This window comes from Prionailurus viverrinus, chromosome D2, assembly GCF_022837055.1.
Source record: "Prionailurus viverrinus isolate Anna chromosome D2, UM_Priviv_1.0, whole genome shotgun sequence".
Classification (NCBI taxonomy): domain Eukaryota; kingdom Metazoa; phylum Chordata; class Mammalia; order Carnivora; family Felidae; genus Prionailurus; species Prionailurus viverrinus.
In genome coordinates this window covers 7,630,814-7,657,606 of record NC_062571.1, presented here as the reverse complement: position 1 = coordinate 7,657,606, position 26,793 = coordinate 7,630,814, and the positions used below count along the sequence as shown (strand labels likewise).

Genomic DNA, 26,793 nt, shown 5'->3' with positions numbered 1-26,793 from the left:
TTTGAAGTTCAGGCTGATTCAGATATTCTTGGTGACTTTGCCTGGTACCTACAAAAGGTGAGCCAGACAGAGGCAGAGAATTCCGCTTTCGGGCCATCAGAACAAGGAGTCTGGGGCCCGAAGGGCTGTCTCCTGGACAGTTCAAGTGCTAAAGAACTAAATGACAACTGGCAGGTGTTAAGTGTTATAGAAGAGAAGGAAGTAAATAGCATAACTCAGAAGGTAAAGGAAAATTTAGAGACTGAAAAACCAAAGGAAATTATTTTCATAGAAAGAGAGAAAAAAAGTTCCTCCATGTTTAAAGACCTTTTGAATTCTGAGACTTTAAAACCTTCGTAAGTTCTAATTAGTTTTTTTGTTGGCCCACATGCACACGTCCTTTGAGCAAACATTTATTCAACAGCAGCCACATTCAGCAGAGTCAGAGATGCTGGGAATACAAAAATGAATAAAACAGCCTTGGTAGCTCACGATTTCTGAGGACACGCAAGGCTTTTCAGTAACAAATATCTCTTACCAAACTGCATTTTGGTGAGTTAAGTGTAGAGGAATCAGCAACATTTTATTGTATTTCCATTAGTCCCCAAAGGGACTTTTATAAAATAAAAGCATAGAAACATTACATCTTTAATTTAGCCAATGGAACACAGTTTTTTTACTCAAGAAAAAAACCAGTGCTCAGGGGTTGATAATATTTTTCACAACTGACCCAACAATGAGGTCTCATCCTGCTCTGAGGCCCTGGGCTGGATCCTCATTTATAAATACGTAAACAGACGTTTCCACTAACATCAGCACAGTCCCTCGTCTCTCTTCATTTGTTTACATTTCTCCCCGTTTTTTGTAAACAGGCATATGATAGATGCTTAAAATCAGTGCCTTGAGAATATGGTGGGAATGGGGAGATGTATGCATAGAATCAACACAAACAACATTTTCTCTCTAGGGTCATAGAGTGTGAAGGCAGACATTTATTCTACGTTTGATTAAGTCTTTCCCCATCCCTATTTTTCTCTGCAGCCCTGTGTTTACTACCCGAGTGTTCAGCCACAGGTGAACAGAGGAAGAACGTGTTACCCTAGATTCTAGTTCTGTTTAGATTAATATTTGGCTGCAGGAGGGGCTTCGCAAGTTTCTGAGAAATGAGTCGTACACGAGATTTTATTTTTTTTTTTAATTTTTAAAAAAATTTTTTAAAAAATGCAGTGTTACCTGAGATTCCTGGTGGTTTTCCAAAGCCTCCCCTCTGCCCTTCCCCCTCGCGCACCCCGGCTTTATGGAAAACAGTCCAAGTGTTTTTATTTCATGGACCGGTAAAATCCCTCTAAATGTCTTGGGAAGCAGTATAATATTGCTATCTTTGCGTTCTGCCCTTAAGAATTTGAGAAGCACAAACACAGCCTCCAGAATTTAATGGAAGGGATAACCAAAAGAAAAAAAAAATAGTAAAGATGTAACCTCATACCCGATTTATAAATAGAATACATTCGGCTCCGTGAAAAAGCTCGTAATTCTCCTTATTTTTCCTCTTCTTGCCATAGATTGACTTTTGGGAACCGCTACCTTTGAGCTTTGCATCGGGGCTATAAAAGAATAAGTTAACCAAATATTCCATTTCTGCTGTTTATGTACCATGGCATGGGTTCAGGTTTACGCTGGCGGCCGAGGAGAGGAAGTGAGGAAATGTATGAATCAGCCCCACTGCATCTCAGCCTTCCTTGCCGTTCTTATTGCCAGTGTGGTTGGTACCCCCCACACACAATGGTCTGGGGAAATGCCCACAAAAGGAGATGTTCACTCAGAGTTTGCCCCAACCAAGTTAGTGTGCATCCAGGAGACAATCAGGTTTCCCTGGACTCTGGGGACAATCAGAGGAAAGAGACACCCTCAGACACTGAAATTGATAGAAATCAACTTAAATATTCAGTGTGGCTATCGAAAGTGCAAGTGATGCCTCAGACATCTCCATTTGTCCAGACCCAGGCATCCCACGTCCAATGAACGTGACCCTCCGGAACGTAATGTAACACAAGAGAGTCATAAAATTGCTCAGTCTTTTGTAGCACCTGGGTTTTTTTTTTAATGTGAATTATTTCAAATGCAATTGAGAAATAGGAAATTAGGGTCATAGGGGGATCGTATTGGTGTCATACGTGTTTATGTTTTCAAGTGACCGGGGTAAGTTTTCTCACAAGCAGAGACGAAGCTTTGGCAAATAGGAAAATCTGAGAAAAAAAACTTGAAAAATCTCCGGAGGTGCCTTTCTTTAGGGCAAACGGTGGTTGTCACAGTGGCCTTGACAACTGTTGGGGTTCCTGCCACGGTCAACTCTCTGGGGAAATTGTTAAGTGCTAATGAAGAATTCGCAAAGATGTCTCCCCTTTAGTGAGATGACGCCTTGATGAAGGCTCCCTCCTCGATATTTTAAATTTAGATCGAAATGGTCTCTTTTCGGAGCAACTCTCCCCCAGGACCCACATCTTGGAGGAGGAAGCAGAGTTCAGGCTGCAAAGGTATCACCAGACGCAGAGGCTAGGAGAACACTCCTTGTGCTAGTCACTTTACTAGGATGGGTATTGTTTTTGTGAGTGCTTGGGTCAGGGTTCTAGAAGTTTTGGAAGATCTGTTCCAACTCTGCTTTTCCCACAAGCCCTGATACTTGTGATGCTCAGATTTGCAGCATGCAGCTGTAGCCAAAATGCGTGCCTTGTATCTTCACCCGGCAGTCAAAGCCCCGGTGTGACCTGTGGAGGGATGACGGTGTGGAGGGAGGTTAAGAACCAAGGGCTGTAGATGATGATTAGAAGATTATTAGAAAAAATTAGAATTGGGCCCCTGGCATCGTCCAGAGGAAATGGCTCGTGGTGTGCTCCTAATTCTTGGCGTTGAAACATGTCTGGTTTCGACAAAGGCGATGCATCAGACTATCTGGCTTAACGAGAAAAGAGAAAACAAAACAAAACAAAAAACAGCGAAGAATATTTAATTCACTTATTTCTAATTCCGTGTTTGCAGTCTTCTAACCCAGGATGGGTTTACAGGATTCCCCCTCCAGTGCCAACTCCGACGGACTGGTCGTGGCTGCCTGAAGCAATGAGGTGGGAAGGATGCTGTGGCCACTTCTGGGCTCAGCGGGAGAGAACGCCACAGTCAATTAGTGATGGCTGCCAGAAGTTGGCTCGCGGGGTCACGCCGATCATCTAGGACACGGTTGAGGAGATTTGCCCACCCAGTCCTGGAATCGGTCCATTTACCTGTTCGAAGGAGCAAGTCGATTCTCTGCTCACCGGTCTGTCTCTGTCAGTTTCACTTGAGCCTGCGCCTTTTCTTGGGGTTTGGCATTGCTCTAAACCAGCAATGCTGAAGACCCCAGTGTCTGGACCCGAGACGCCGTTACCAGGAAAGGCCCTGCTTAAAGAATCCTGTTTTTCATTATCGTTAGACTTGCCAGGCATTTACTCACATTAAGTACTCACCAAACTTCTCCCCTTCCCCCATTTTGTATTTGCCATTATTTCACCCGTTGTGAGATGCCACCAAGTCGGTATGCATCAGGACACATCAGGAGGTTGTTTTCACACGTGTGAACTTGGCGATTTCGGCTGGTGTAACGTGGGACCTCCCTCCACAGCAGCCCCTTGATATTTTAATGAGCAGGTTACCTGAGGACCATTTGAGAAAAGCATACGAGTCGTGGTGGCTCTCACCCTCGGAAGACCTCTCCTTCCCACCGAAGAGAAAGTGCATGGTTCAGAACTTGCGAGACTGGTATCAGTGGCTCCCAGAAAATGTGAGCATGGGGGCGCCTGGGTGGCTCAGTCGGTTAAGCGTCCGACTTCAGCTCAGGTCATGATCTCGCGGTTCGTGAGTTCGAGCCCCGCGTCAGGCTCTGTGCTGACAGCTCGGAGCCTGGAGCCTGTTTCAGATGCTGTGTCTCCCTCGTTCTCTGAACCTCCCCCGTTCATGCTCTGTCTCTCTCTGTCTCAAAAATAAATAAACGTTAAAAAAAATAATAACAAATTAAAAAAATAAATAAATAAAACACTCTACTTAAAGAAAATGCGAGCATGAACAATTCGGTGGGTCACCCATGTAAGAAATGTCACGTCACCCGTCACCCACGCTCTAGGAGGCGCAGGGGGCGGACGATGTGGGGAAGACCGTGGATGTGGACAACTCTGAGTTAAAGAGCAGAGGGGTCACACTCTATATGTGAAGACGTTTTTGGAAGGGCTGAGCCTGTGTTCCCCTCTTATTTCCTTTCTATCTCGGCATAAGATCTACTTGTAGATAAGTCTAAAAGAGCCTTTCTAGTAAGTGTAAAGCTTGGTGTCATGTTGCCACCATTTTCCGTCTCACTGGTACGTAAAATATTGGTGCCTCATCCAATCGACGGTGCCTTAGGTTCAATGAAAGGCGGTATAATTTGCATTCGTGACAAGTGAGGAAATGCAGTGTTAGCAGCCTGATTGTTTAAACGTTGTCCTCACTTTCTTATCAGGTTGGTTGCACACCTAAGATTAGACTCTGTGAGACCTCAGTTCTTGCCCAGCTCTGCATGGGTATCACTTAGTGCCGTATTTCAGAAAGGTGGGTTTTAAGGAACCAAATCTCGGGCTGGACAGTCCACTAGAATGAATCAACTTAAAATACAGCCATGCTCTCGGCCAAACAGCAAGATCGTTCTGTTTGGGTAGATGTCTGACAGCCCGAGGACCGTCTTTTGCTGTCAGCTTAGGTGTGGAAGGAAGAATGTGCATAGTCGTGTGTGTACTGGAATTTTTTTTTTTTTTTTTTTGCTAATTATCACCTTTGCTTTGTTACTAATCGCCATTTTGAATTTTTCTTTATGTTTATTTATTTTGGGGAAACAGAGAGACAGAGCGTGAGCAGGGGAGTGGCAAAGAGAAAGGGAAACACAGAATCCAAAGCAGGCTCCAGGCTCTGAGCTGCCAGCATAGAGCCCGACACGGGGCTCAAACCTGTGAACCGTGAAATCATGACCTGAGCCGAAGTCAGATGCTTAACCAACTGACCCCCCACATGCCCCAGTAATCGCCATTTTGAAGTCGCCGTTAGCCTTCTTGTCTGTGCCTCTCTTTTCATCTTTAATGAAAACACTTTTTGTGTATATCATTATAGCTAATAAGCATGGTACGAAGAAACAGGTTAAACTGTATAAAAACGGACAACATTTAGCATTCCTGACGTACAGAATCAGCAGCTTTGTGTGATTCCACTTAATACATGACACACAAGATGTTCACATAAAGCAGCTCACAGCCTGAGATGCGAGGAGAGGACAGCCCTTCATTCATCATTATTGAGAACATTCTAAATACAGTATCTCTTCCATTTGAGCTGCTCCCAGCCCTGTGGGAGCCTCTGAATAACACTTTTTGTGTAGATGGTTCCCTGCGAAGACCTTCATTTGATCAACTGTGTGTACAATATTGTCTTTTTTTAAAACTCAATAAACATTTATTGCACACTTAATAGGGGCTAGGCACCGTTCCCAGACTTGGATACAAGGATTAGTGCATCCCAAGCCCTGCTCTTAGAAGCGCACAATCTAGAAGAGAGACAAGACTGGACGTAATTACAGTGCAAACTAACAAGTAACATCATAGATAAAAACAACACCCTGAAAAGATACTTAGCCTGCCTCTCAGGGCACGAAGACCTCAGAGCAGGCGACATTTGTGTTAGTTCTTTGGGGATGAGCAATTTTCTTGGCAGGGAAGAAAGGAACTGCAACGTCACTGCGTGGGATGGCTCGTTCAAAGTCACAGAAACATGACAAGGAAGGGCGTTTCTGCAGAAGGTCAGGGCGAATGTAGACAGGACACATGGCGGAAGGTGAGAGGCAGGACAAGAGAGGAGGCTCGAATGGAGGGAAGACATGGTCATGGAAGGACTTCCACGGGGAGCCAACGAGTTTCCGTTTTGTGCCGTAGGTGGAAAGAGGCGTAAAACACATTCGCAGGGGCTAAGACAGCTTAGAAATAAAACTCCTTTTTCTGCTTCGAATTTATATGTCTGGTCCAGTCATCACTGAAGCATATAGAAGCGTTGCATTATTGACCCAGAGCGTCAGCTGATACAGCAGGACTTTTTTCTGACCCTCCAGACACAACCTGGATTTCCAAGGGGGCAGTTCAGCTGTGCCACCCGTCCGAAACATAGCCATTGAGCTGTGGTTCCTCACTGTGGCTGGAAGCGCAGTGACAGCCTGTGGCTTTGGCCTCCGCGTGCTCCTCCAGCGAGGGGCCATCTACATCACTCAGGGGAAAGAACTTGCGAGCACACGCTTCGTGTTTCCGTACTTTCCTTGTTGGGTGATTGCAAAATGGACGGTCGCACCTCAACGCAGGGAGACTGATTTCCTCCAAACTGCAGACCGGCTCATGGGTGGCCGGGTCTTCCAGCCACGTGACCTGCCATCTGGCATTTGCCACTCAAAATGCCACTCATCAAATAGAATTCCATTATACAAAGACACACACACGTATGTATATATGAATACATATGAAGGGGTTATCCCATTTATGTGAATTTTCTAGGTGCATTAAGCTAAGAGGCTGTCAAATTTTTTGTTTTGTTTTAAAAATTATACATACATACGTGCATGCATTCTTTTGTATTATACACGTGTGCATACGTACACATGTATATGGATGAGTTGTCCCATTTATGTGAGTTTTCCAGATGCGTAAAACTGTCAGTGACTCTCACACATTTGTGTTTGTTTCATTTAAATCGCGTCTTCGTGGAAATGTTTCTGAAAGTGTTAAAAAGATGAGTTCCAGAGTCTGCTTGCTCTATCCAAGTCTCTTTTTCCTCACCTCCTAGCTCTCTGTCCTGGGGCAGGTGACAATCTTCCCGAGCCTCAGTGTTCTCCTCTATAAAATGAGAATAGTCGTAACCACCCTGCAGGGTTGCTGTGTTCATGAAACGGGTGCACACGTAAAGCATTTGGCCTGTGGTGAACATTCGAGAAATGCTCACAAGTAGTATCTTATGCATATTAGGACTGGTTCTTGGATACTGGGACATCATCATGAGCATTAGTGAATGCAGGAAAACATAGCAGGCACCCTCAGGGCCTGTTAAGGGTCAAAAAATTCTTTGCCCCTCTATTCAATGGCACCAGACTGCCAAGCTTCTTCCCATCCTCATCTGGTTTTTGAGTGTTCCTATAGCCTCCCTTGCTTTCAAACTATTTGTTACCGCATTCTGAAGTCATTAATATATATAAGAACCTAAAGGCTTTGTTCTTCCCTTAGTATTTCACCGACAAATCAAATAATCCAACCTGTTTAAATTCTGTCTAAAGTAGGAGTTTAAAGGTTCTGGTTGAACGCCCAGGTCTGTTCTTCAGTGTCTGTCCTCTGTGCTGTCTCTTTGAGCCTCTCAAAGATCGTTTCAGCTGATTTCAAGATTCTCAGCTATGGAGAGACAAACAATTCGTGATCTCACTTATATACGGAATCTAAAATAGTCAGACCCATAGAAACAGAGAGCAGAGCAGTGAATGCTAGGAGCCATGGGAGAGAAAATGGGATGCTGGTCCAAGGTACGAAGTTTCAGTTACACAGAGCAAGTCCATTCAGGGGAGCTAACATACAGCAACACAACTGTAGTTAACAAGGCTGTATAGTATACTTGAAATTCACCAAGATGATACATCGTAATGTGATTCACCAAAAGGAAGGCAGGGAGGGAGGGGGCGGGAGGAAGAAGGAAGAGAGGAAAGAAAAGAAAAGAAAAAAAGAAAGAAAGAAAGAGAGAGAGAGAGGAAAGAAGGAAGGTAAGAAGGAAGGAAGGAAAGAAGGAAAAGAAAAGGAAAGAAAAGAAAAGAAAAGAGAAAGAGAAAGAGAAAGAGAAAGAGAAAGAGAGAGGAAGGAAAGAAGGAAGGAAGGGAGAAAAGAAAAGAAAGAGAAAATGGAAACTATATGAGCTGATATGTTAACTTGATTATGACAACAATTTTACAATGTATACACGCATATCAAAACATCACGTTGTACACCTTAAATATATACAATTTTTATTTGTCAGTTATACCTCAATAAAGCAAGGAAAAAATGAAATCGCAATTGAACACAATAAGCTAAAACTACGGCATAATTTAAAACAAAGATTATCTGCAACGTGTGTGAAAGGTGCTGCTCCTGTCAGATGGCCTCTAGAAAAGTGAGAAGGCACTCTTCAAAGTTTACATCGAATATGCGCAACACGGGACTTTAAACGTCCATATCTTTAGGGATTCAACAAAGGAATAGTTGTACCTAACTTCCTTTTTTTAAAGTATATTCATTTATCTTGGGGGATGGGGGCAGAGAGAGAGAATGGGAGAGAGAGAACCCCAAGCGGGCTCCTCACTGTCAGTGCAGACCCCAGTGCAGGGCTCGATCTCTCAAACTGGGAGCCAAAACCAAGAGTCGGATGCTTAACTGACTGAGCCACCCAGGCGCCCTCCCAACCTCTTTTTTAAAGCAAAATATGGCCTGTAAATTAAAAAACCTCTGCAAAGTTTTTCTGGTTTTAAAAAGTTGTAAAAGCATGTACTAACTCAACCTATTTAAACCAAATCTCAGCCCCATAATCCAAATAGTATTTGGTATATTTCTTGATTATTTTTTGTTTTTGGTAATTTTTAAAATAGCAAATCTTCGTGGGCCTTAGTCTGTTCCTTTCCGTGAAAACGTGTAAGAGACCAGAACTGCCACGTTGTCGTCTGTGTGAATGGCATCCCCTGAAGTTGTGCCGGGAAACAACCCCAAATGAGATTGCCTTTTTTTTTCATAGGGGAAGAGATTTTATTTATATATTTATTTTTTGAGTAAACTCTAGCCCCGATGTGGGGCTTGAACTCACAATCCCGAGATTGAGCCACATCCTCTACCAACCGAGCCAGCCAGGCGCCCAGAGAGTGCCTTTAAAATAAGTGTGTGATTTGCATTTTAGGGGCTTGGGGTGCTTTAGGGGCCAAATCATCTCAGTGTCCAAAACGACTCTGTTCACCCCCCACCACCCGGCTCACTCTCCCAGCTCTCAAAGCTTATTAGCAACACTCATCCCAAGTCTGAGAATATATATTTTTTTTCTCCAGGAAAGAACCTCTATGCCCTTTTCACCATTTCAAATGTTATAAACCTGGTTCTATAAAATAAAATAAATCCCAGACTTCAGCTAATTCTCTCCCTCTTGGCTTATTAGTAAGTCAGTTCTACATTTTTAACAGACCTGTGTTTATAAGTTTTATACGTTTTAATTTTGAAACACTAAATGCCTCCTAACTTGCCTTTCAGCCGTGTCCCTTCCTCTGAGTAGCCCTACCACACACACACACACACACACACACACACACAGTGTGACCAACCCCACAGTTTCCTAAACACACATTGTTCTCTCTTGCCCATGGACTATGGGGTCTTTGCACATGCTACTCATTCTCTTTGGAAAAGCCTGTTTCCTACACTGGTAAACTCCCATGCATCCGGCAGAACTCAAGAGAAATGACCCGTCACCTCCCCTTTGAAGGTTTCTTTATCCGGCTGTGCTGGGTTGGGCACCCCTCCCTCCCCAAGGTAGCACCCTCTTACTCACCCTGTCTTAGCCCTTAGACACTGTTATGTGCTAGCAGACCGTGCTGGGCTGGAAAGTCCTTCGGGATACAGTCCTTAAATCTCTGCTCTGTTTACCTTGTCTAGCACATAGCCGGGACTCAATAATCGGTAAATGATTTCGCAAATATCATTCCCCCCCCCTTATCAAAAAAAATGGTGTACCTTCAACTAATTGAGCATATCGTGACCTACTATTTTTGAAGTTCAACACACTTGGGTTAAGTGTATCAACCGCCTGAAAGTGTCGACATTTGAGAAGGTCGGTGTAAATACTTGGGTGAGGGGAGGGGTTTAGGGGTCCTCGTTTTGTGCGCCGTTGTTCCTTGAGAGCGAGCGTGATTTCTGCAGGTAGAGAACTCCCCGGGTGAGTGTTGACATCACGTAATGGGGCAGAGAACGTCAATCGCAATCCTTTTGTCTGTTGTTGTTGTTTTTAACTTTTTTAGGTGATAAGTGCTCCTGCCAACTCTCATGGCCAATTGACTCTTCATCGGGAACCTTTCCTTGTGTGTGGAGGGGATGGGTTCACCCAGTCCAACTTCGACGGCTGTGTCTCTTCTGCCCTGTGTGTTCTAGAAGCTTTAAAGAACCAAATTTAGCCCCTGGATCTTTATTCTCTACCTGTGCTTGGGGTTTCTGGTTTCACAGTTCTCTGTGAGAGATTACTTTGTTTTCTATTTTGCTGAGAGAAATTACTGGAAAATTTTTCGTATGGAGTATAAAATCGATTTCGTAATTTTGATAGTTACAACGCAAGTTGCAATGAAGATTCTCTGTACAGTACACCTTTCAGGGGGTTTCTGAATTGCCATGATTACTCCTTGTTAAAGAAAAATAAAAAATAATGTTTAAGAATAACAAATAACCCTCCCCCCCCCAAAAAAAGTATGTCAAATCAAAATAATAGTTGATGTTCCAAAACCTTGATTCTTTTGAGAATTTCAATTCCAAATAAAGAATAATTAATATCAAATCTTCATTTTCAATCTTCGAGCATGACCTTGGTTCAATGTTTTTGCAGATTGCCGAACTACTCGATTCCCCTGAACTGTGGATAACGGAGGGTTCTTTCTGTGTCTCTCAAGTTATTAAATGATCCTGACCTGTAGGTCTCAGGTGTCATCATCTCCAGGATTGTGGTTTGGAGGGCAATCGACTGACAAAGAAACCTGTCTTCACATTTTCAGAAAATAACCAGATTCAACTGGACTTTCCAAGTCTTACGATAGTTTCTAACCTTAAAAAGAAAATTCAGGCTTAATATGAAAGTAACAATTAAACACAAACTGAGAGAAAATATATCGATCTTTATCTTCGGCTGTCCCTGATGGCTGGTGCTGTTACCTTCACGCGCTCTCCAGGATGCGCTGTGGCATTTAGACTGTGTCAGGTTTAATGAATTTAATACAACAAGAAAATTTACTGAGCTAGAAAATAGATGCACTTAAAATAGTTCAATATTTGCCAGCTTAGTGGTTCAGCGTATCACCCACATGCTTCAGTGACCCACATGCTTCCTGCCAATGACTGGCTGCAGAGAAATTGATCCCCGGCCTTCTAAACAAGCTACTTGTTGCTAATTTGAAAAGCAAAATGGCAAGTGCTATTTTATAATTGTGCAAGGAAAGAAATTATTGCGGCCTCTCAGACGATGAACAGTTCAACAAAATACTTCTTACCTTGGTGGTATTGAAGGTTTCACACTCACATGCCTTGTATCATATATACACACACATTGAAAGCATGGGCAGAAATTGCTTATGTTGTAGCACAAAGCAGGCTTTGTGATCCTACGGAATGTTGTTACATGTCCTTTTAGCAACCAACTCATGAAACACTGAAATGCCTACATATGGTCAATGTCACTTATTTTTGAAAGCAGAGAAAGAAAAGGAGAAATTAAGTGATTTCTGGTGTGATATGATGAAGAATATTGAGATTCCTTTAATCATTTTGCCCCTATTTGATCAATTTGGTTTTACCCTTAAAGTCTAGCAGAAAAGACTCGAACGTGTTAACCGTCTTGTTTTTAATGAATGTAATTCTGGAGCCATTTGACAGAGAGCGTCCTGAAGTCTGAGGAAGTGTTACGTTTGTCTCATGAATGCACATCCTCCAAAGAAAAGAGAAGGAAAATGACTTATAAAGTTGGGGTGAGTTACTTGGAGAAAAGATTTTTCTAAGTCATTACTGAGGGCTTTTAAATATCAATTCCTTCCGAGTATGTTTGCCTAATAATGCTGCATCTGTTTTGAGAACTCTGTGGCAAATATGGGAAAAGACTCAGCCCTGCCTAGTAGGTGGATCATTTCAGTCGTTTTGAAAACTCATCTTACATTTAGATCCCTCTCTGCGAGGAAAAGACCAATTTCCTGATGCTCAAATAAGGAAACAAAATTTATCCAATGCTTGTGTTCTTTATTTTCATTCACCTCTTTCCCTTCAGAAATTAAAATGGTTAGAGAAAAATCTGGAAGCCATCCCAGAGGGCCACAAAACTCAGAGGGCCAAGATGCCCTGAATGACCCAGCGCTGGGGTGTCCAGTATGCCCCCCCCGGGGAAATAGGAGTCAGCAGTATTGGGAGAGGTGACGGGGGCGTGTGTCTGTCAGCCCCATAGGACCACACAGCACCACGGTATTTCCAAACAAGAACGTTTATTAAATCAAGACAGCCACGGAGAGCCGCTCTGTTTTGAAAGGAGCGAATTTAAGTGAGAAACGGCTCGAGCAGTGGGGTGATTTAATACTTGTTAGCTGATAAATATAGCCTCCGCCAGAATAAAACTTTATGATGCTGTGTTGAAAAGCTTAATTACTAAACCGTCTATGCAGGTCTTTCTTGCTCAGGCAGCCAGGGTGACAAATTATAGCAGTGGAATAGTATTTTTCACCTCTGGCATTTCTGAAGGGGAGAAGGATGTCTAGAAACACCGAGAACGCGGTAATAATCCCAGACCAGATATTACTGGGGGGGGGGGGGGGGGGGGGGGACACTTCATTGAGTCACTAAGCCTTCTGTGCAAAATGCCATCATCCGCACCCCCCGCCTACCCACTACCTTGTTAAGCAAAAAGAACAAGGCCAATTTCACATTTATCTGGTGTTTTATACCCGTCCAAGTGCAAGTATATATATATATATATATATATATATATATATATATATACTCCAGCCCCCCTAACGCCCCTCTGCAGTATGCAGAGCAGGGAATTCTTACACGTGACAAATCAGGAAACTAAGGCACAGGGCTTGGCCAGCCAAGGTCACATAATGACCTGCCAGGACACGAGCAACCCACGCGCCCGCGACCCATTTCTGTTTACGGGGCACCACGCTGCTGGCAGGCGACAGCGACCAGAAGGCCGAGCTGAAACACGAGTTGGAGGGACAAGCCACACCACGTGGCGCTCTTAGGTTTCATTGCAGAGCGCTCGCACTAACGCCGACGTGATATATACACGCGTCTAGCCTGGAATAAAGTCTCCGCGAGTCCCGGCTGAGTGACTGATGTTCCCCTTATTTTCATTTGCGGGCTTATTTCCTTCTTCGGGGGTCGCTCGCTATGAGAAATCGCCGCGCGCTGGCGACGCCGAGTTCGGGCGCAGGCGCGCTCGGGGAGCAGCGTGCAGACCCCTGTCGGCCTCGACGTTCGTCATCCTCCAGCCCTCTGTCCTTTCTCCCCTTCTTGCGCCGTGCTCAGAAACCTGCAATATAAGTGCAAATTTGTGATTCCCTGTTTGAACGTATCTCCTTTTTCCTCCCTCAAATTTAAAGCAATCTGGCTTCTTATTCGAGTTGATGGGACAATCACTGTTTTGATTTTCAGAGGTAATGCAAGCGTTTAAAACTGGCTGTAGCTCTCAGGGATCTTGGTGCTAAAAAGCTAGAACAGATATGCCAAGCAGGGTACCAGACTCTGGACAAAAATGGAACATAATCAGCGAGGTCCACCCAAAGATCCCAGTTAGGGGCACACAAGTCCCACAGAGCGGCGGGCAGGGTAAAGGTACCCGTGGGTGTCATTGCAGGCAGTTAATAAGATGCTGCAGCTCGCGGAGCTGGGGAACCCTAAGAGGAAGAACCAAGTTTTCTTGGGAGGGGGACGGTCTCTGAACAGACGCAGAGATGTGTCAGTGAAACGCATCGGACGGCGTCTCTCCCTCCACACCATACCTGGGCCGACCTGGCTGACTGCATGAGTCCAAACTGCGTTATCAATACGGTCAAGACAAGTGAGTGCTTTCGGTGGTGAAGGCTCAGTGGGACACAGAATGTGATCTCTGGGAAGAAGAAGAAAAAGGCTGAGCAAACGTCAAACTAGCTGGTGCGGGACCGAGCTGCTGTTTTCCAGTCGGGAGTGTATTCGTGTTCCAGCCGCTACCATCTGGCCAGGAAAGCCAGGGAAGTTGAAATGGCAGTACGTCCTTCGTTTCTTTCTCAACGACAGGCGGGGGATTATAATCCGCTTAAGAGTTCACAGCAGAATGCATCAAATGAGGCTGTTAGGGAGAAAGAATCTTTAAGAGAATGTTAATTTAAAACACATGCAGAATCCATAGAATGCTGGAATGTCTCAGTTCGGAGGGGCTTGGAGACCATTTAGACAAGTTCCTGGCCGTCTTGGATTTCGAATCGTCGTGAGAAGCTACGGAAAACTTCGGATCTTCTAAGGACAGCAAAAATGCACGTATATACATAGAACTCACACACCATTTTAGAGCCTGCTGGCTAGCTGCCTATCTTTGTAAATAAAGTTTTATCGGAACACAGCCTGGCCAGTTCGTTTGTATATTGTCTGTGGCTGTCTTTGCACTACAACAGTAGAGATGATTGTTTGCGACAGACACCATATGGCCTGCAAAGCCTAAAATAGTTACTATCTGGTCCTTTAAGAAAAAAGGAAAAAGATCGCTGCCTCCTGTTCTAGAGGGTTACGAGGCCGCCACAGTCTATTTTTAGCCACCCAGAGGTCTATGGACCCCAGATTAAGAACCTCTAAATCTCAGCCCTATCACTTTATGTAAATACAGGCTTATCTTAGATCCACACATCTGGTCCATTGTTCCTTGATCTTACACCCTATTGTAAATCCTTTAAGGCAAGCAGTGTAGCTTTGCAGTTAAGAGCACATCCTCCGGGGTTAAATAGATTCATGTTTTAATCCAGACTTTGCTCCTCATTGTGACCTTGAGGCAGTTCAGCCACCTCGCAGCCTGCTTTATCATCTGAGAAATGAGTTAAAGGTAGCTACTTCATAGGATTGCTGTGAGGCATGAATGCAGATAAAACCTTAGCAGCGTGCTGGACACACAGTAAGTGCTTAATAAATGATAATGGCAATGATGAAAGAGACGGGGAGGGAGAGGACAGGCAGATCCTCCCGGTGCCCCCAGGCTCGGGTGAAAGCCAGTTCTGTCTGCATTTATGTAGCACATTTGGGAGAGCGGATGGTGAGGCGAGCATGTGTGTTGACAGGAGACCCGACGAAACACGGAAGCTTCAAAGCGTCAAACCTTTCTTCAAACCTTCGTGTAGCAGAATGGCGGTGTCTACCTGAGACCAGCTATGGGCCACCTTCCCTTGTTCTGCTCCAGTGGGTATGCAGACACCTGTTGCTTGGGGAAAGGGTGTTTTGCTCAGATGCGGTCCTTGACAAGAAACCAGGATAGGTCATTACCAGCAGTAGGGCAGGTGCGAAATGTGGGAGCGTTCTCTGCAGTGAACAATGTCTTGTCCTTTGTGACTATGTATGTTGCATGCAAAGAATTGCATGCTTGGGGTGGATTCTGCTGAAGATTATTTACTCGGAAACACTGTGAAAACCGGGAGAGAGTTATTTCACATTCTTAACATGTTTGGCGAAGTATGCGGATTCATTTCCTGTCCCTGACCTTCGTTTAAAACTGAAGCTCATTCCATGACATTGTGGTGGATCCATGCCGTCTCAAACCCACCACCTACTCGCTGTGACCTTGGACCCGTTTCTCAGGCGTCTAAGCCTCAGGATGTTCATCGCTCAAATGGAGATATTAATTTTACCTACTTTAGGGTTCTTGAGGATTACAGAATATACACGTAAAGGGTTTAGCATATGCCCTGCACGTAGAAAATGCTCGATAAATTTTAGCTGTTAGTATTACTATTATCGTTAGTGAAATATGACGTAGGAAGACAATCTTCTCTCATAAACACCACTGCATTTGTAGGTTGTATAGACACTTTAGACCCGGCTAGGAAGCCACGTCAGTGTTTATGGAAACTCACAAGGGACCGTATTTAAGTTGCCACTGTACGTATGGGCTCAGAGTCATTTTAGCTCAGAAATTTTTGTTGACTCTTGAGTGAATGGATGAATAAATGCTACTATGGCTTTTTCCTGTGCTCATTAACGTACATGGCATCCTGTTTTCCTTGAGCCAATCTTATCTTCCCATCTTTGTGATCCCGATCACATGCGTACTTAACTCCTTCTGCATCCACTTGCCACTCAAACTACGGGAGCCACAAAAGCAGAGCCTGACGTACAAGGACACAGCAGGGCACTTGGGTGGCTCGGTCGGTTAAGCGTCTAACTCTGGATTTCAGCCCAGGTCATGATCTCACGGTTTGTGGGTTCAAGCCCCACATCAGGCTCTGTGCTGATGGCATAATTGGGATTTCATTAGAATAGAGTAGCCTCCATGGGGACAAAGATTTTTGTCTTTTTTCCTTCACTTTGGAATCTCCAGTATCCAGAATCCTACCTGGCACATACTGAATGACTAGTTCTAGAACATTCAAACCATCAACAATTAAGCTGTATTATGTACTTAAAACATGTAACAAAAGACACAGAAAAGTAACAATTGATGAACTCTGACAAGGTACAAATAACGAGCATGAAAAACACTTTGAATCTTACTTACGGATATGTAAGCGAGTTCTGTAACCAGAGGGATCATGTCTAAAGTTTCTAAAATGTTTCCCCCGGACCCAGCACACAATAGGGCACAGAGTAGACCCTGAATACATTTTTGTTGAATAATTCAAAGATTAAAAGAAGAAAATGTTTAAGTGAAAAGGAGCACTCCATCCTAAGAAACCCAAGAGAAACTATTCTAGAAGTACAACACTTAACAGTGGTCCATGTAACGGACAATGGCCTGTGTAGTTAGCACATTTGTGTGAGGACAACGTGTGCCACAGCAGGAGAAGTGATACTTTCCCCGTGCAAATAATAAGTAAAGCACCCGTAGCAGCAAATTCTGCCATGGTGCAATGAAGATTTATTGGCTTCCATGTTCATTTCCTCGGTCTTCTTTTACTGGAATTGATTTAAAGGTGTTAAGAGTCAGACCTATTGTACTACTCACTTCTGTAAGACAGTCACCAACCTCAAACTCGCACAATGTATTTTAACCATTACAATGAGTCATGTTTATTTACCCTTTGGACGACAATCAAACCGTTTGCTGCAAACCAAAAGCTTGTCAGAAAACAAAATGTTAATGATACAGAGACCATTATGGAGAAAAAAAAAATTGGCAAGTGTCACTCTGTTGAGAAAAGTGACCATCCTGGATGAATAGCATTCTGACAGATTAGCTCTATGGTATAGAAAAGATCTAACAGAATGTGCCTGTAATTAGAAAATCCATTCATGCAATAATCTGTATTAATAGTTGCAATAATAAAAACTTTATAATTATTTCAGTAGATGCTGAAAAATTATGTCATAAACTTAACATATATTACTGGTAAAACCTTATGATAAACTCAGAAAAGGGGCATGCTACCTTAAAGGAATAAAGACTACTTTAAAGCCATAACAAACATCACAATTAAGAACAAATCACTAGAATCATTTACATTAAATTGGAAAGAAGTAAAAGATCCTTGCATCAGTATCTTGAAATTCCTAGGGTATGCATTAAGGCATGGAACATATTTAAAGAAGTGTAAACATAAGGAAAGAAAGGAAAATGGTTATGAGTGCCATCAATATGATCATACTCCTGGAAAACTCAGGTGAACTAACTTCTGAAATTAATGGAAAGTGGCTAGAGAGGCTGAAGTATAAATATTCAAAGATCAGTAACTTTCTATATGCCATAATAATCAAGGCAAATGTATCTTGTACATATTTTTATTAACAAAAAAACGTAGAGGGGCGCCTGGGTGGCTCAATTGATTAAGCGTCTGGCTTCAGCTCAGGTCATGATCTCATGGTTTGTGAGTTCGAGCCCCGCATCAGACTCTCTGCTGTCAGCACGGAGCACACTTCAGATCCTGTCTCCCTGTCTGTCTGCCTCGCCCCCTATTCACATGCTGTCTCTCTCTCAAAAAGAAATAAACATTAAAAAAATTAAAATGTCAGGGTTCCTGGGCGGGGGAGGTCAGTCGGTTAAGTATCCAACTCTTGATTTCAGCTCAAGTCATGATCTCATGGTTCAGTCCATGGGTTCAAGCCCCACGTCAGGCTCTGTGCTGACAACATGGAGCCTACATGGGATTCTCTCTCTCTGCCCCTCTCCATGCTATACATGTGCGCTCTCTCTGTCAAAATAAATAAACTTTAAAAATTTTTAGGGGCGGCTAGGTGGCGCAGTCGGTTGAGCGTCCGACTTCAGCCAGGTCATGATCTCGCGGTCCGTGAGTTCGAGTCCCGCGTCAGGCTCTGGGCTGATGGCTCAGAGCCTGGAGCCTGTTTCCGATTCTGTGTCTCCCTCTCTCTCTGCCCCTCCCCCGTTCATGCTCTGTCTCTCTCTGTCCCAAAAATAAATAAACGTTGAAAAAAAAATTTAAAAAAAAATTTTTAAATAAACATATAAAAATAAAGATGTTATAAAAGCATAGAATACAAAGGAATATCTCTAACAAGATATGTCTAGAATTTATACGAGGAAACGTTCTCAAAATTTGACCAAATATTTTTAAAGATTTAAATAAGTAGGAAGATATGTCATGTCCATGAAGGGGAAGAGTGGATGTTATTTTTTTTCATTTTCCTCTCATTAATTTATGAATTCCACATAATCACAATGGAATTTCTTAACATGAAAAAATAATTCTGAAGTTCATCTAGAAAAATTAACAGGTGAAAATAATAGTTTATGAGCCAGAAGGTCATAAATATGGGACTTATCAGCTGATATTAAGACATAGTGTAAAATTAAATAAAAAAGTTTACCATTGGTTCTAGAAATGACACAAATCAATGAAATTAATGCTATAATAGCACTCAATGTGTTAATGCTATAATAGCACTCAATGTGATAAAGGAAGCAATCAAAACCAATGAGAAAGGAAGAATAATTTAACAAATGATTTGAGGGAAATTGGCTAGCTATTTCGTAGAAAGAAAGAGGAAGAACAGAACGAAACAGAAAGGGGGGGAGAGGGAAGAGAGGGAGGGAGGAAGGAAGGGAAAAAAGAGAAATCAAATGTGATTGTATCCTCAATGGATATACATTGCATTACAATAATTTCCAGATGGATTAAATGGATAAAGATAAACAAATACGCATCCTCCCTAAATTAAAAAAAAGAGGAAAATATAGACAAATATTTAAAACTGTCAGAAAAAAAAGACTAAAAGTTTACGGGACATTTATTAAAAGTATACTTTAAAATGACTTACAGTAAAAGTATAATATCTTTAATATAAAATAAACTTCTTACCCAAGGTTAAATTTTTGGCATTTTCTTTTTTTTTTTTTTTTTAAGAAATACAAATTAAACAGAAGTCCCATCTCTCTGTTCCTACCTAGTGTCTCCGGTCACAAGGAAACTATTCCCATAATTTAAATTTTTATTATCTTATTTATTATTTATTTTGTTTTAAAAATTATTTACACACTCCCATATATTTATATTTTGACTTTATGTATTCATAAAAATCTGGTAACGTTCCTTTAGTTTTTAAATCACAGCATATTGTATATAGTCATTTAGAACTTTGTGCCCCTCTGTGTTATATTTTTAATATTTTTCTCTGTTGGTTTGCGTACATTTATTTCAGCCACTTTCACTACCTTACGGTCTTCCATTTTATGAATATATGAGTTTGTTTATCCATTTCCCCACAGATGGACATTGAGTTGCTTTAAATTGGTACTATAACAGGGGTGCCTGGGTGGCTCAGTTGGTTAAGCCTCTCATGGTCCGACCTCTCATCTCGGGTCATGATCTTGGAGTGGTCTGTGAGTTCGGGCCCCACATCAGGCTCTGTGCTGACAGCTCGAAGCCTGGAACCTGTTTCAGATTGTGTGTCTTCCTCTCTCTTTCTCTCTGCCTCTACCCCACTCGTGCTCCGTCTCTCAAAAATGAATAAACATTAAAAAAATGAATAAATAAATTTGCACTACTGCAAACATTGTAATAACTATCTTTGCATGTGTCTCTTTTGCATAGCATAAACGTTTTTACAAGGCATAATGTTAAACTGTATCGAAACTGAGTTGTGAGTTCCAGGGAATAGGCTTTATTTTTCCGTAATCTCTTTGAAATAACAATTTGAGAATTAATAAAGGAGAAACATTATCTGGAGTACCTTAAAGCCAATTGATGAATTTTCCCATAATTAAAATAGGTGGGTCCAGCTTGGGGGTGAGATTGGGAAACCTACTTGGTGGTAGGTCTTCAAAGAGATAGTAAGACCACCTATAGAGCCAGAACCCTGCCCACACATGTTCCCTGGAAGCAAAGAGCCCCTAAGGGTAGGCAGGGAGCCGTCAGGGTATTGCGGTGATGTTGAGTTAGAGACCATTCCTCTAATTTCCTAGCACCAAGCGCTGGCCTGATTCTAGAAAGCAGGGAGAGCAACCTTTGCAACCCCCCACCAAATGACAGAATGAATTTCCCATTCGGCTGCTGGAAATCAGGGCAAGCTGTCATCTTTCATTTGATTAAAACAGAAAATGAGCACAATGAGATACCCCTTCACAACCACTAGATGGCTATTATCAACAACAAACAAACAAACAAAAGCAAAACGTAACCGAAACCAACAGGTGGTGGCGAGGATGCGGAGAAATTGGAACCCTCCCGCCCTGCTCGTGGGAATGTCAAATGGCGCGGCCACTGTGGGAAACGGCATGGTGGGTCCTCAAAAATTTCAACATGGAATTTTACCACATGGCCCAGCAATCCGTCTTCCGGGCATATGCCCAGAAGTGAAAGCGGGGACTGGAATAGACAGGCCTACACTCGGGTTCATGGAAGCCTTAGTCACAATAGCCCAAAGGTGGAAGCCAGTGGCTTCCGTCGATGGATGAAGGCATGAATGAACAGAACGTGGTGTATTCATACAGCGGGACATCATGAAGTCTCAAAAGGGAAGGGGGCGCCGACCGACGCTACAACATGGGTGCAAACTTGAAGATATTATGCTAAGTGACTTAAGACAGTCGTGAAATATACAGGCTCCCACTTAGCTGAGGTTTCTAGCGGAGTCAAATTCACAGAGACAGACAGCAGAAGGCGGGGAGGAAGGAATGGGGGCTGAGGTTGAACAGTACAGAGGTTTCTTTAGGGAGACAGAGAAGCACAAAAGGTAGGCATCAGTGGTGGCTTCAGTGCAGCCTGAGGGTGCTGAGTGCCACAGAACTGTACTCTTAAAAACGGTCACTCTTATGGTGTGTGTATCTTACCACAAGTCTTTAAAAAAGGAAAGAAAAGAATGGATATTGCTTATAAAAGGGGGAGAAGGATATTTACAAATCTATGAGAATGACACCATCTCTCTACAGCAGAAAAATAGGCTCATTATAGTTCTTTTCCACTTAATAGCCGATTTCACAAAAATGGCCAAAAAAAAAAAAGAGGAACAAAATACACACACATATAAATATATATAACTATGTTTTGCCTAGTAAGTGATAAAAATATATACACGTCTATGTATACATATATATAAATGTACGTGTGTGTAAATACTTTATATGCAAATATATGTGTATATATACGTGTGTGTATATACACACACACACACACACATATATACCCACATATAAAATCATATTCTGCTTCATGGGTAAACAAAAGCATGCAGGTTAAAAACCACAGTGAAATGCAAAGTGGCATCTTTTTAAAAATTACTAAATTCTAAAAGGAGATCAAAACTAACAGAAGTTAAAATTGTCACAGCCTCTCCACAAAGTGAGCTGGAAGCATGTATCAAATGCGGTTTCTTAAGCATGTTTTTTGACTCAATAATCATGCTTCTAAGAATCTGGCTTCAAGGAATAATCAGGGATGTAGACATTGATTTGTTGGCAATATGTGTATTTCCAGCATTACTTATAATAGTGAAAAGCTGGAAACAACCCAAGTGAACACTGATTGGAAGTGACTTAATAAATTCCAATAGATCAAAGCAGTGGCATTTAATGCAGTCACTTGAAAATGTGCCTACCTGGAATAATTCTTATGATAGGCTGCTAAGAGAGAAAGTCCAAAATAGGTAACATTCAGACCAGAAGACATTTCGATCTTCATTCTTTTATTTAATTATTTTTTTACAAAGGAGGGGGTGGGGGGGGGGGGGTAGAATGCAGCTTCCTGGGGCACAAACCTCCATCCATCTGAACTGGAGCTCTCAGGGCTGAGGTCTGGAAATTTGCATTTGCTTTGAATTTCCCCAGGGCGTTCAAGGGCAGTCAGAGAATTTCTGCACTTGAGAATCCCCAGATTAGAAGACGTAAGGCTGCTTCCACAGTGGGATCTCAAAGCAATTCTGAGGCTCGGAAGTCTAGAGATCATCTGACTGTTTGCATTATAAAATCCAAGGCACTAATACAGATACAATGGGGGGGCTGTGCTGGAGGGGGTTGGGAGGGAGACTGAAGTCGCCTGAAGATCAGCATTGCCCACTCTCCAGTTACAAGGCATGAAGCCTCCGGTCTAGGGGCCCTCACACTGTAACCTGCATGAGAAAATGTCCTGTTCTTAGATAGTACATAGTGAATATTTAGCAATTAAGGGGCATTTTGTTCACCATGAACTCTCAGACCGTTTGGAAGAAAAAAACAGTAGATAAGCAGATAGATGATAGGTGCGTAGATGGGTTGATAGATGCATAGCTACACTGATACGTGATGGATGATTGACGGACAGGTGAAAGATAGCTAGACGGACGGATCAAAGGGAGGGTGAAGGAAAAGAAAAGTGGCTAAACTAGAAAATTAGGTGGAAGATACATGGACACCTTTGTCCTCTTTTCGCCTCGTTTCTGTAAGCTTGAAATTATGGTCCAATAAAACGCGACCCCACAAAGAAGAGGATTAGGAGACATATCGAACACAGTAGTGACCTCTAGGACGTGGATCGAAATCACCAGGCCACGCCTGCTTTTCCATCGCTCTCCTATTCAACCAACATCAGTCAAGGGTCTATTCTGTACCGGGCTCTCCATTCAGAACACTTGGGAAAGATGGGAGATCAAAGCCATTTCCTGCCCTCACCACCGTCCTATTCGAGCTAGGCTAACACAAAATGCAGATTCGGGGCCCTGAGACGGAATTAGAATCCCTGGAGAAGGGCCCAGGGACCCGGATCACAGGAAGATTCCACATACACTAAGGCAGTGTTGCTTTTCAAAATATGGGCTTTGTTTCAGAAGTGGTTCGCAATTGCAATTTCATGAGCCAAAAAGGTTTTTTTTTTTTTTAATTAAAATAACAGAAAGAGAAAAAAAAGATCAAGAATGCTGACACATGGTGAAGAGTGGCCATTATTGCGTAATGCGTTGGCTTCAGTGCCCTCGGTCACCATGTGGACCAGGTTTCGTATAGGAAAGCACTGCCATAAACTATGGCCCGTGAAATATATCCCTGCCCTTGTCCTCCGTTGCCCCCCGCCCTGCAGCTCTCCCTTTGTCCAGACCTGGACGGGCTGAGAGGCTGGGACGCGTCGACCGCCCTGAGAAGGGGCAGGCTGTTGAGGGAATGTGACTCCCCGGGGCACACCCCCATCACTGTGCACTGCCCGGTCTTGTGGCAGGGCCCGGAGCTATCCTGTCCCACAGGTGGCCGCGTCTCCAGCCCGTGTGCTGTCATTTCCTGTGATGGATACGGCCCCGCTCAGCACATCTCTGTCCCAGCACCCTGGGGCAGAGGTGGAGCGTCGGACAGAAAGGGACCGAACGTTTCCATTGGCTGGGATGCTTCTCGATGCAACAAGAACAGAGGGCATAATGCGTGCGACCAATTTCCCGGGCCACGGTGCCGGGTATTTGAATCAGGCCCCTCACGTCAGATCACAATCAGATGCAAGCCCTGTTTGTCCGACCCAGAGGAGAGACAGCAGTCGTCCGAAATCAGAACGAAACAGGATGGGGTGCAAAAACCCACATGAAATGAGCTTGAGAAATCCTCCCCGGGGCTCTGGGAACCCAAGAACCTGCTGAGCTGACCAGACGGGGGGGATGATCCTGCCGTTGACACGTGCACTGCACCAAGACCCGCTGTCGCCAAGAAGAGACATCCGAAGACTGGCTCGGCCGGCGGAGGCCCTGGGTCGCATCAGGGCAGTGGTGGGGGAGTCGCGAACCGGGTTGGGAAGGAGAGACGCGCCCCAGAGTCCTGAGAAACGCTTTGCTCTCCATCTCGGGGCCGAACGAGTGCCTCCTAGAGAACGGAAAACGGAATTACTCAAAGAAAAACCGTCGACCTCGCCGAGATGATTCCTTTCCTGCCCCGAGTCTGGGAAGCGCCTCCAGGGAAGCCACAGAAATGAATTTGCTCAGCCGAACAGGGCAGAGTGAGATACTCCCCGATTTACTCGGTGACACGACGCAGCACGAGAAGCTGTCCCTTCTCCACCTCAAAGCAAAGCACCGAGGGGCGCCTGGGTGGCTCAGTCGGTTGGGCGTCCGACTTCGGCTCAGGTCACGATCTCGCGGTCCGTGAGTTCGAGCCCCGCATCGGGCTCTGTGCTGACAGCTCAGAGCCTGGAGCTTGTTTCAGATTCTGTGTCTCCCTCTCTCTCTGTGCCCCTCCCCTGTTCATGCTCTGTCTCTCTCTGTCTCAAAAATAAATAAACGTAAAAAAAAAAAAAAGCAAAGCACTGAAATGCTTGATTTGGTGCCGTTGTGGTAGAAATGCTTTCTATCAAAGGCAGGCTCCCACACCGCAAGCCAGAGATAAGTAACAGAGGAAATCGTTGAGACCGTGACCTCTCGGTGGCCTCTTAGAGCCGAATCTTTGCTAGACCTCAGACTATCACACGGGCCACCAGCCCGCCAAGAGGAGTTTATGGGCGAGCGGCGCGGAAGGCACCTCAGCACGAGAAGCCTGGCTTTCGAGCAGCTCGAGGAGAGACATTCCAAGGGAATTTCTTGTTTGCTTCCCCGAAGCAAGGATTTGATGTTTAGGTGGAGAAACCCTTCTGGGAAGTGAGCTCATTCCTGGGGTTCCGCTGGGGTCATCCAGAAAGGTGTTTGCTTGGGATCTGGGATGGTCATCCAGTGGTGAGACGTGAGTATTTCAAAAATGTGGTCTCTCACCGACTGGCAAAAAATGAACTGGCAGGATGTCATGAGGGCCTCTCCGGCCCGTAGATTCGGGTGGTGGGTTAAATCAGCAAACATTCCAGAGTGTCTGCTGTAGGACGGGCACTGCGCGGATGCCTCAGAGGATGCTGGGCAGAACCAGACTCACGGGGGGCCGGGGCGGGGCCGGGGCCGGGGGGGGGGGGGGGGAGCACCGAGCAGATCAGTGCACGGGCTCCCCTCTCAAAACAGTGTCACAGCACACAGGGGAGAGACTCCTGGTCCCCACTTCCAGTTTAGGAACCCCTGAGGCCCAAGACAGGCAAGTGAGGCTGAAGGGGACCCGTATCTGACAAACAAGGTTGGCCTCTAAGTTGCCCTTAAAGTGCCTGACCTGAAGACTGAGGCAAAGGCCCCTCCATCCTCAGAACAAAGCGGTGGGGGGAGGCCCGAAGACAAAGCGGGACGCTCCGTGGGATAGAAAGGAGACCCTGACCACAGGAGGGGTCCGGTGGGTCCAATTTGCATCTGTGAGGGACAGACACAGCAAGGAGTACCCAGGTTGAGAGGGATTCTATATGTAGAAACAGACGTCATGTCGGACTCCTCTCCTGTCTCGTCAAAGAGGTCATCTGGGTCCCGGAATCTAAAAATGGCCTCAGAGTTTGGAAGGCTTCTGTCCTCAGCCGGCGTAGGGGCCTCATCTCAGCCCTGCACCTTCAGAAGCATGAAGGAGTCCGGTGAGGTAAGCGATTTCAAAGTTTGCTTTAGGACGCAATTCAAACAATTTCTGTTCGTCATGTAAACAAGCCAGCCACTTACGGAGGAGCAACTCTTGGGGTTGAAACAGGCCTTCCTGGGTTCCCCTCGGGGCCCCTCAAAGGACAGTGGAAGCCACCACCGGTAAGGGGGACTTCTCAGGACCTCGCGGCCTGGTTCGGGAACACTGTGACTGTTGGGAACGCCCCTCAGACGTTCGTGGCTTCTGTCCTTGGCCCACTGCGGGACAAGTGCATCCAAACAGTGCATCTGACCCAGGGAACCCTGGGTCCCCTGCCCCAGCTCACATTCCCTCTAGGAGTGAGCTAGGCTGGGCCCTGGTTTGGGGTTGGACGAGAATGACAACTGAGACTTGGCCAATGTCACTGTCCCTTTGGTTTTCTGCCACAGCATCCAACAAGCAGTGAAAAAATAGGAAACCGAGGGACAAAAAAGAACTAATAAAATGCTTTCAAGCACGGGACCTTAGTTTAGTAGACTAATCCTACTTATATACGGAGAAACTGTTCTCAAGAGTCCCTCATAAATACTTCTTTATTCAGAGAACTGTCGATTCACGTCCATCCTTTGTGAATGCCAAACTAGAGTCTTGGGCACGAAAACATTTTATTCAATCTCACGGTTACCAAATATTTTTTAAAGTGCCCAAAGAAGTCTGATATATCGGATTCACCTGCAGTTTGCATTAGATTGTTTTTTCCCCAAAGAGGATAGGCCTTCCTGAATTTCACTCATCTGTGATTGCAGACTCCCAACAATTCGCACTCCAGTGAACATTTGGTAGTTATCTCTCTGACATGTACTGTCTTTCCTTCCAAAGACTTTGCTTGGATGCCCTTGCTTTTCCTATCCCGAGTCCGCAGAGTCTGGAGGGGCCTGCGTGCTAAGCCCCGGGGACAGACGGGATAGC

The 26,793-nt window shown here is 44.3% G+C and overlaps 1 protein-coding gene across 9 annotated transcripts in view; it reads left to right on the top strand.

Moving 5' to 3' along the window:
* The window catches only part of RNLS (renalase, FAD dependent amine oxidase), a 321,158-nt gene that overhangs the window by 250,117 nt on the left and 44,248 nt on the right, over positions 1–26,793 (top strand). Inside the window, exon 7 of one of the 9 annotated variants that reach the window (XM_047825152.1) lies at positions 10,654–12,005. The exons of 4 other annotated variants lie outside the window; for them this stretch is intronic. In XM_047825152.1, coding sequence (XP_047681108.1) covers positions 10,654–10,728 — 75 coding nt within the window. In that variant the 3' untranslated portion in view covers positions 10,729–12,005. Of the gene's footprint in view, positions 1–3,015; positions 3,716–10,078; positions 10,549–10,653; positions 12,006–26,793 lie in introns of those variants that run through there. 4 more of the 9 variants (XM_047825155.1, XM_047825149.1, XM_047825150.1 and 1 more) reach the window with 4 other exon arrangements.